At 59.1% G+C, this 10,130-nt stretch overlaps 1 protein-coding gene across 1 annotated transcript; it reads left to right on the top strand.

The window, feature by feature from the left end:
• Window positions 1-2,514: 2,514 nt before the first annotated feature.
• On the top strand, window positions 2,515-5,488 carry LGALS1 (lectin, galactoside-binding, soluble, 1). Its single transcript, XM_004676454.2, has 4 exons — window positions 2,515-2,632; window positions 3,841-3,920; window positions 4,901-5,072; window positions 5,292-5,488. Exons 1-4 carry the CDS (start codon window positions 2,624-2,626, stop codon window positions 5,436-5,438), a joined length of 408 nt encoding a protein of 135 aa, XP_004676511.1. The 5' UTR covers window positions 2,515-2,623; the 3' UTR covers window positions 5,439-5,488.
• Window positions 5,489-10,130: the final 4,642 nt, after the last annotated feature.

Here is a 10,130-nt window from a genome sequence, read left to right as displayed (position 1 = left end):
GGCTCTAGCACTAGCTGGTGGGCAAACTGCCCAGACCTGGGGCATCTCCGCCCCCCGCACCAGCGAGTCCTCTGCCTTTCTTGGAAAGGCTGGAGGAAAAGACTGTCTCTGAGCCCTGTCTCCCAGGGACACGGCATTCCATCTGCGGCTTCGTGCTGAAAGGGCCTTGGCTTCGCGCTGAAAGGGCCTTGGCCCGAGGTGGTCAAGTGGTGGCCCTTTCTGGGGGCTTCTGTGTCATTAAATGAAGGAGCAGGCACAGAGCGGGGTGTCTGGGGTTACTCCTGCTCTGACTTTCGGGGCCCTGGATCCTCCTCTTCCCTCGCGGGGCCAGGCTCCGGGCTGGGGATGTGGATGGCAGGATGGGTGTGGACAGCCCGCCTGGCAGGCAGGGAAGGGCTGACCCGGCCTGGACCCCCTGAGCTGAGCTCACCTTTCACTGACTCTGCTGCAGGACTGTGGGTGGGTGGGGTGTCAATGACACCCTGGGTGGGGCCTTGGCCTTGGGGCATGAGGAAAGTGAGGTGAGCTCCTCAGACATGCCTGGTAATCTCCAAGCCGCTGAGGTGCGCACCCTTCCCCTTCCCTAAGTCAAGGACCTGGCACAGTCAGAGCTGGGAGTCCCCAATCAGGACTCCCCTTTCTTCTCCCCACCCTAACATCAGCTTAGGGCTCCAGAGCTGCTAACAGGACCCAAGAACCCCAACATCAACATACACTTGAAAAGGTGGGAACTTGTACCCTGAAATTATCCACAATGTAAACCAATGTTACCTCCATAGAAAAGATACAATTTAAACATAACTAAAATTTTACATTGGAAAAAGCGACCAAGAGCCCCAGAGCCCAGGGCCCAGCCCCAAAAGGCAGGCAGGCCCTCCTGAGCAGGCAGTGGGTGCCTATGGCCCTGGAGCGAAACTCAAGTGGGAGGAAATGGGCTGGGCTTTCCCCAGTGGAGGTCTTGGGGGGAAGGGAAGCTGCTCTGTTTCCTCTGAGCCAGCCAGCTTGGTGGGGCACTGGCCCGGCCTCTTCTCTAGGCCTATGGCCAGGCTCGCCCCACCCCACGGCGGTGCGGGCTGGCTAGAGGAGGGTGCCTGTGGGACGGGGGCAGAGGAGGCTCTCGGGAGTCAGCCGGGGGTGGGTGGGCGCTGGCCTGGCGTCCAGATGTGAGTCACGCCTGGTCCACATCTTTCCTGCCTCTGGCGGCGGCTGCGGCTACTTGAGATTGGGGATGATGATGTGGCGAAGGGGGTGCCCCTGGCAAACTCCCCAAGTGAGCCCCTGCACCTTGCCCAGTGCTCCCCGCAGCCCTCTCCCCAGCTCCCCATCTGGCACTGGTGCCTGCCTCGAGCGGTTGCTGCAGCGACGCCCCTTGCCTGCATCTGGCCTCAGGACCAACCTCCCACGTGGCCCGGCGCCCCTCAGGCATAGAACATCCCTGCTCAGTGCGGCCCTCCAGGATCCGGCCTCAAGCCCCCTTTCCCCTCAGCCCCTGTCCTGCGGTCCCCAATGTACTCACCCACTGGGGCCTCTCTTCCTAGTGAAGGCCAGATGCTCTCCCTCGCCCCCTCCCGGGCTCACCTTCTTGCCTTCTGGAACCTTCCCCCCTCTCTGTCGCTTGCTCCTGCCTGCCTTGCAGCCATCACCCCACTACACTAGCGGAATCCGGCTCCTGGCCACACCGCACCCCGCAGTGGGCTGCCTGAGGGGGAGGCTGGGGGCTCATGCGGAATCCCCCAGGCCAGTCCCGGCCAGGCACACCGAGGCTGGCGCTCAGTCTAGTGCTTGCAGCTGGGAGGGGAAAGGTGTTGCTCTGAGGGAGAGGGGGGAGAGCGGGTGGGTGCTGAGTGGGACCCCCGCGGCCTGGCTTGTACTGAGGACAGCACCTCTCAGACAGGCCGGGGACTCCTAGTGGACGGCCAGTACTGCCACAGAGCCCAAGCCTGAGGCTGAGCCAGAGCTGGGGTGCAGCCCTCCTGGCAGCTCGCCAGCCTTTCTTTAGCCTCGTGAGCACACCAGACTCGGCCATAATTTGTTTCCAGGGGTGGCAAGGGTGCGGCCATGAGTTTAGAAGTACTGGGTCCTCTGCAGGGTCCCGGGGTGTGCCACGCCCTGACCCTTGCCACAGAGCAGCCTCTCGAACCCTCGAACCCCATTTCTAATCCCCTGAAGACCCTGCACACTCCTGGTGGTCTTCTCGGTGCCCCTGAGCTCAGTGGCTGGCCCTAGGCCCCCTTCCCACTCACTCCTGGGCCTAGCTCATCCCCAAACTATTTTCCACTGGCTTCTCCCCATTTCTTGGTGGGGGGGGCGCGGAAGAGAGGAATGAAAGAAAATGGGAGGTTCCGCCTGGACCTCGGGGGAGTGGCTAAAAAGCAGCTTCCACTGACTGGTCACCTCTGAGCCAAAAAAGGCCTCAGCTCCCATTGGCTCCGCCTCCACCGGCCCCCAGCCCCGCGCTGGCTTGCAATTGGCCGCGCTTCCGGGGGCGGGACTCACAGGCCGGGTCCAGTTAAAAGGGTGGGAGCGGTCAGCGGCCTAGGCCGCCCGTGGAGTCTTCCGACAGCTGGTGGGCAGACCCCAGAGACGCAGACCCCAGAGACGTCGCCCGTCCCCGTCCGCAGTCATGTCTTGTGTGAGTGTGGGGGCCCCCCTCCAAAGCCCAGGGGTGGCATGGGCGCAGTCGCCGGGACAGCGAGGCAGTTCAGGGTCTGGCATCTGGTCCCCCCCCCCCGAGGTTGTCCCCTTAAGCAAGTGTCTTCTGTTTCCCGGCCTCAGTGTCTGTGTCTGTGAAATGGGGGCCTCTAAAACTTTCTGGCTTAAAACGTTTCTGGATTTCTCCAGAATAGCACAGCTATTTCTGCTGTGATCTGTCACTCTGCAGCCTTCGGGTAAGTGGGAGTGGGAAGGGTGTGGCCCGAGGGAGCCCCGCAGTGACTCCTTCCCCCTCCTCCCACCCTTCCCGTCCCCTCCTCCACCTCAGAGCGCCTCCTGACCCTCTCCCTGCAGCTGTCTCCAGTCTGCGGCCAGGGCAGAGTCACCCTCTGCTCCAGAGAGTTCTGAAAAGTGGCCAGGATTGGAGTGGTTGCCGGAGGGCCTGCGTGGGTTAGCAGGTGGCGCGTGGTCCTGTCCAGGCAGATCAGGCCGGGCCTGGGGGATTCCCTACTACCCACTGGGAGGTGGGGTGCTAAGGGAGAAGTAAGAATTCTCTGCTGTGGAGGGAAAGGATTCAAGGTCTGGCAACGGTTCAAGTTCAACACCAGTTAACTCCTGACCGCGAGGCGAGGGAGGCGCTGCGGGCTCTGTCTTAACCCTGAGCCCGCCAGCCACCAGGACGCCCCCGCCCCGGCCGGCCGCCCCGGCCCCCGCCCCCCCTGGCTCCTCTCCCTTGTGTAGTGGGACCTTGCTGCGCTCCTTAGGCGCCTCCTTTCCGGTCGCGGCGCCCCCTTTCTTGTCGTGGCACCTCTCTGCAAAGAGAAGCTTAAAGGGGAAGTGGGACTTGCCCTGCCCCAGGCCACTTTCGAGGCCACTTTCCCAACGCTGTGTGGCCAGCACTGAACCTGGGTCTCCCCATCTAGTAAGCAAGGTGATGAGGCAGCACCCCATCTCCCAGGCCGCTCTGCACCCAGCAAACTTCTGGCTCCTGTCCAGAACTTCTGGCTCTTGTCTCTCAAACCTCAGACAAGAAACAGCCGGCTGGGGCGGGTCCCCACAGAGAAAGCGAGAACAGAACTTGCACGGGTTCCCCGGGCTTCTGGAGGGACCCAGGGCGGGGCGGACCCCACCTCCCATCCCGCGGACACCGTGTCCCCTAACCCGGCCGGGCTGGTCTCGTCTGCTCAGGGTCTGGTCGCCAGCAACCTGAACCTCAAACCTGGGATGTCCCTCAGAGTGCGGGGCGAGGTCGCCCCCGACGCGAAGAGGTGAGGTGGCGCGGGCGGCGGCGGCGGCGGCGAGGCGAGGGGCCGGGGTGTCAGGGGCGGGGCCGCGAGGGGCCGGCCCCTCCTCCCGGAGGGGTGGGGGCTAACACCCCGGCTGGGCTCTCTGCGTGACTCACTTCCTGCGCGGGGTCTGGACGCCCCCACACAGCCCCCCATTCCCTTCCTGCCGGAGCCTCTTAAACTGAACCAGCTGCGGACACGTCATCGACCCCGGCTCCGCGCCCCTCGGGGCGGGCAGTGCGCGGCCGGTGTGGGGGCGTCTTCCCGGGACGCCTCTTTCTTCCTTCACCGCCTCACCCTCCTTCACCCTCCTAACCTTACTCCTTTCAGTCTGTGGCAAGTTTCTCATGCCCGAGTGACTTTGGGGTCACCGCCTAGAGCCTCGGTTTTAATTTAAGTGCTGAGCGGGGCGGTTGTTGGGTGGAGAAAGTGGGGTGCTCGATCTCCTCAAGACAATGACGATGCGGCCGACGGAAGACACCCACAGCCTCCTGTGCTCAGCGCACCTTCCCTCAGCGCGAGGTCCTGCCCACTCAGCTCTTGCAGTGTCACTGTTACCCGTGCGTCCGCCGCAGCTAGGGGCACCTGCTCCCTCGCCACCTCTGGGCGCCAGGGTGACGAAACCTGCATACCTGAGAGGTCACCACCTCGAGGGAGTCATGACCTTGACTGGAGGGGCTGGAGCACAAAGGGAACGCCTGAGAGTCCTGGGACACGCGGCCCCTTTTGTGAAAGCCCCACGCCCCATGGGGCCCCTCTTCTGCCCCTGCAAATGCTGGCCGCGAAGCCCAGAGCGGTCCAGTGCGCTGCTCAGGTCTCACGGCCTGGCCGGCAGCCGCCCCATGCGGGCTGCTCCGGCTCAGTGCGTCCCCCGGCTGGCGCGTCCCCCCCACCCCCGGCTGGCGTCCCGCGCGCGCGAGGCCAAACCCCGCAGCTGAGGACGCCGCCACCCCTCTCCCCAGCTTTGTGCTGAACCTCGGCAAGGACAGCGACAACCTGTGCCTTCACTTCAACCCTCGCTTCGAGGCCCACGGAGACTGCAACACCATCGTGTGCAACAGCAAGGAGGGCGGGGCCTGGGGCGCCGAGCAGCGGGAGCCGGCCTTCCCCTTCCAGCCCGGGAGCGAGGTGGAGGTGGGCGGGGCCGGGCCGGGCCCCTGGGCGGGCTGAGGGGCTAGAGACCGGGGGCTGCCTGCCTCCCGCCTCCCTCCCCGCCCCCTCCCCTCGCCCACCCTCAGGAGCCTCTCCTCTAGACTTGGGACTGTGGGGAGGACTCTGGGGACCTCGGACCTGCAGGCCATGGCCAGGCTCCCGAGCCCAGGTGCCCACTCACTGCCCTCCCTGCTCCCCCAGGTGTTCATCTCCTTTGACCAGCCCCACCTGACCATCAAGCTGCCGGATCAGCACACATTCAACTTCCCCAATCGCCTCAACCTGGAGGTCATCAGCTACATGGCGGCCGATGGCGACTTCAAGATCAAGTGCTTGGCCTTTGAGTGAAGCCACCTGGCTCGTGGCCCAATAAAGGCAGCTGCTTCTGCTCCCCTCAACGTGTTAAGTGTGTGTGCCCACGTGTGCCCATGTATGGATATGTGGATGTGAAAGAGAAGGGGTCCCTGGCCCCCCAGGCTCTGCCCCCCTCAGTTCCATCCCTTGGACCGTGTGTTCCCCCTCCGGGCCACCTTCTCCCCCAGGGCTCCCTGGGCGCAGTGATCACTGCCCACGCCCGCTGCCCTCAGAAGAGCTCCCAACCACTGGGCCCTGCACACTGCAGGTGTTCACGAGGTGCAAGAGATGGGTCACGCCCTGGGTCCAGGGCAGCACAGAGGGCCTTGGTGGAACAACAACCCCAGCCCTCAGTCTTCTCGAGCTAGATGGAGATCTGGCCCAGGGCAGGCAGGCTACCTGCTGTGTGGCCTTGGGTGCGTTCCTGACCTCTCTGGGCCCATTTAGTCATTGCAGGGATGGATGAGCGAGCTCAGCCTCTCACAGGCTGCTGTCAGGGTGAGACACGGGAAGTAGCCAAGTTCAGGGCCAGGCGCATGGCAATTGCTTATGGACAGTGGCTCCTGCCCCCCCAACCCCCTCCTGAGATGGCATTACCCCAATTTAAAGGCAAAGACGCAGGCGCTAGTGATGACGTAACTCCCTCAGGCCCAGCTGCATGGCCGCAGCTGCAGGACAAGACACCGAAGCTGCTGTCTGGGTGGCCCTGGGCAGGGTCCCATGCGAGAAGAGGGATTTGGGCAGTGGCCCTGGCAGCACTCTGCCAGCTGGTTTCTGGATGGGAAGAGCAGGCACAGGGGGTGGCCTAGGGCAGCAGAGAACCGAGACGTGAAACCCAGGCACCCCAGGCTCGCAGCTGCCTCCTGGAGGGCAGGAGACGCCCTGGGCCTGAGATGAGGGATCGTGAGTCTCCCGGTTTTCTGTGGCGACAGGAGCCTTTCTGCTTTGTGGCAGGAATGCGATGGACACAGCCGCCAGGGAGCAGGTGTGCCAGGCGACACTCTGCTGCTCGAGCAGACGTCGTGGTGCCATTTGTTGAAATCATGCAGGACAGTAAAGGCTGGTCATGCGACAGTGGTATGAGGAATAGGAGGACAGAGGGTGGGACAGGAATGGGGAGAAGTTTTACAAGGGCCAGGGAAGGGGACGTTGTGACCATGTGTGTGATGTTACCACAGGCAGAGTCATCCCAAGACCGCCATGGGAGACAGACACAGCAGCCCGGCGTCCCCGGGCCTGCCTCACACGGGCTCTATCTGCAGGGGGGCAAGGATCGCTGGGCTGTGACTTGAGGATAGCAACTAGGTGACAGCTGCCCGTGAGTGGCCAGTTCCTAGGAACCCACAGTTTCCAAAGAGGACCAGTCAGGCGCTCTACCGCGGGGTCAACGGCCGAACCAGCCCCACCACAAGACCAGGGATGGGGCCTGAGTGGGGACTGTGACCCGGATACTGACCACGCCCAGACCTGCCCCTGGCTGCAGTCTTCTTCCCAGGAAATGATCCTCAGATGGAGCCACTGTTTCAAATGGCTCCCAGCGAGAAGCCCATTGGTTCCCTCCAAGCCCCGAGCAGCTTCCTGCGGTGTGTGGGGGGCTGGGGTTGTCCCATCTCATTCTCTGACAGCTGGTGCAGCTGGGTCACGGGGCAGGACTCTTTCATCCCTGCCCTTAGTTTACTCCTTTATAAAATGAAGGTCACTATTTGGGCCAAGACCCCCTTGGGTAGATTTCCATTTTAGTGGGTTCCTGGGGTGTGGAAGGTGCGCATCTCTCTAAAGGACCAAAGAGGATGGGTTTGCACTTACTGCCGCCGGAAAGGGGTGTCAGGCGGGGTTTGTCCCAATTGCCACACCCTCTCCAGGCTCTCCAGAGGCGAGCAGAAAAGTTGCAAGTCTGTGGATAGGGCACCACCTGCTGGACAGTTCAGGAAGTGCACCCTCGCTGCTTCTCTGGTTCTCACAGTTCACCCGGAGGTTCCCTAAGCTGGCGGAACACCCCCAGGGCACCAGGACTGGTATCAAAACCAAGCAGAAAAAAAGTGGGGGAAGGTAAGGAGAAAGATCCTGGATGGGAGGAAGGCAACGACTCAGGCGGACAGAGCTGTGTTCACCCCAGCCCCATCACTGTGCACCTTGGACCAGTCACCCCACCTCTCGGAGACCCCACCCTATGGGGTTGTGAGAACTGAGGGCATGTATACAAACGCAGGTAAAGGCCCTCCCTGATGGCGCAACGGGTTAAAGCGCAGCACTATGAAGCTATCCGCAGCCCTGCAGCGCGAGTTCGCTCTCAGGCCAGGGAGCTGACCCACAGGGCACAGCAGACCTCTCCTGACCCGCCCACTCTTCTGCAGTGGATTTCAGTAGAGCTGCCTGTTCTGCTCCCCACTGTCTCTGGTGAAGCCTCGCAACCCCTGCACTATGGGAGACTGACCCAGATCACAGGTTGTTGGGGAGCAGAACAGACAGGGTCTTAAGGTGGGAGCTGTATCGGTAAGTGGAGATTCCTAAAAAAAGGGGGAAAGGGGAGCAGGTGCGAGGAAGACAGGGAATCAGAGTTGGGTGCAAGTCTTCCTGCTCTGGTCTCAGCAGAAGTTTATTTTATACTTTTCAAGCAGGCAGGGGAATGACATTAGCATATGAATTGGGCTGCGATCACAATCACCTTTTTTCTAATAGTCTGGGGTCATATTGACCTTTAGTTGAGATTATAACATTATTTTAAAAATCAATCTATCAAGGTTAAAAAAGATACGTAAACTCACAAAATTTAAGACTAATATTACTATATTTACCACAGTGAAGATTAACCAAAATAAAGTCCCTTAAACCTTATCTACTACTTAATGGCTTTCATTGTCATGGAGACATCTTAGGAGGTAAAGTGAGGGCAGGAAGGGGAAATTTTCTTGTATATCCAATCACAAAAGGAGATACAGTAAAGTTCTTTGAAGACTAATTAGAAAGCATAAGTGAATTTCCTAGAAGTCTAGACAGTAGAAAACCTAATTAGCACTGAATAGAAGACTCCTGTGAATTTCCTTATCTAAAGACCAGATAGCAGGAAGTTTGAGTGGTTCTTTAGAAACTGAATAGAAGGCCAGGTGGGATAGTAGAGTGCTGAGATTTGGGTTCTCGTCCATCCGGGCAGTAGAAGAGTAAGTTCTAGTGCTGCCTCAAAATTGACGTTGCTGTAACAGCCAATTGCTTTTATCAATCAGCCAGTTGTAAAATCACTTTTGACTTGCAGAGGAATTCCCCGGCCTGGTGCAATGCTTGCTTGTCTGGGCCAGGCAGCGCCTTATGCGGCTGAGGCAATCCACTTGAAAACTGATGGCTGCTCAGAATATTTTGATTATAAAAAAAAGGGAGGTCATAACATGAACTGGCGTGGAAATTCTGATTTTTCAGAGCTTTTCCTTTTCTATCCGGAATCTGTCTGTCAATAGAAATTGCATAGCTTGTGTCCCTGCACCTCTGGCCTGTACCCCAGTTCTTGATTGCATAAACAAATAAATCTTTTTAAAAAGTAGATTGGGGGGCCCTCCCTGGTGGCGCAGCGGGCTAAAGCACAGCACTAAGAAACTTAAGCCACTTCCGCATGAGTTCGATTCCCGCCTGCCCTGGAGGAGATCCACATGGCGAGGCAGACCTCTCCTGACCCGCCCGCTGCTCCCCTCAGCAGTGTACTTCATTAATCTGCCTGTTCTGCTCCCCACTCTGTCTCTGGTGAATCCTCTCACCCTCCACATCTCTGGCCTGTACCCCAGTTCTGTATGAATAAATAAATCTTTAAAAAAAAAAAGTAGATTGGTTTCCTACCCCTCTTTTAATTTTTTAAAGATTTTTTTTATGCATACAAGAGCTGGGGTGCAAGCCAGAGGTGTGGGGGTAAGAGGCTTCACCAGAGACAGAGTGGGGAGCAGAACAGGCAGATGGACTGAAATCCGCTGCTGAGGGGAGCAGCCGGGAGACAGGAGAAGTCTGCTGCGGCCTGTGGGTCACTCCCTGGCAGGGATTGAACTCATGCTACAGTGGCTGCCGACAGCTTCACAGTGCTGATGTTCTAGGGCACCCCAATGTGAATGGGGTTGCCCGTCTGTGGGTTTTCACCACGCGCTTAAGATTCAATCGTATTATGGTCACACACAAAAAGTTTCAATAATGGATTTATTTACAAGGAGAAAGGGAAAGGAATAACCCAGGGAAAAAGGGAAAGAAACACAGGTTACCTAGGATGTCCTACCAGTTCTGCTGACTTGGACGCCACCGGCACGTGAAAACCGATGGAGCGCCCAAACGATCAGCTGCGAACCACCAGGCCAGGAGACCCCCAGAGCCCACGTGTCCGGCTTTATCCCAACCTGGCTGCCCACATCCCAGCCGCTTCTCCTCGGTATTGATGGGATTAGTAGTTCCAGTATCTGGAGTGGGGGCGGAGTCCATGACACCTGTACCTGTTACACTGAGGCTTACACTGAACCTCTTGTGTCACCAGGGTGGCCCAAGAACATATCATCTTTTGCTGTGCATGGCACCCTCTGGGTGCTCGTAAATATAAAAGAAATTTCAGTTCTTCTGTAAGTGGTCTTGGGTGACCTCTGAGGCTGGCTCGCTATTCACTTGACCTAACAAAATCATGCAAATTGAGAGCTTCAATTCTTCAAAACTGGGTGTGCCCAGACC

Source organism: Condylura cristata, unplaced genomic scaffold (genome assembly GCF_000260355.1).
Source record: "Condylura cristata isolate star-nosed mole 26May11 unplaced genomic scaffold, ConCri1.0 scaffold00004, whole genome shotgun sequence".
In the NCBI taxonomy this organism is placed as follows: Eukaryota; Metazoa; Chordata; class Mammalia; order Eulipotyphla; family Talpidae; genus Condylura; species Condylura cristata.
The sequence above is the reverse complement of the archived record's forward strand: the minus strand, read 5'-3'. Positions and strand labels throughout refer to the sequence as shown.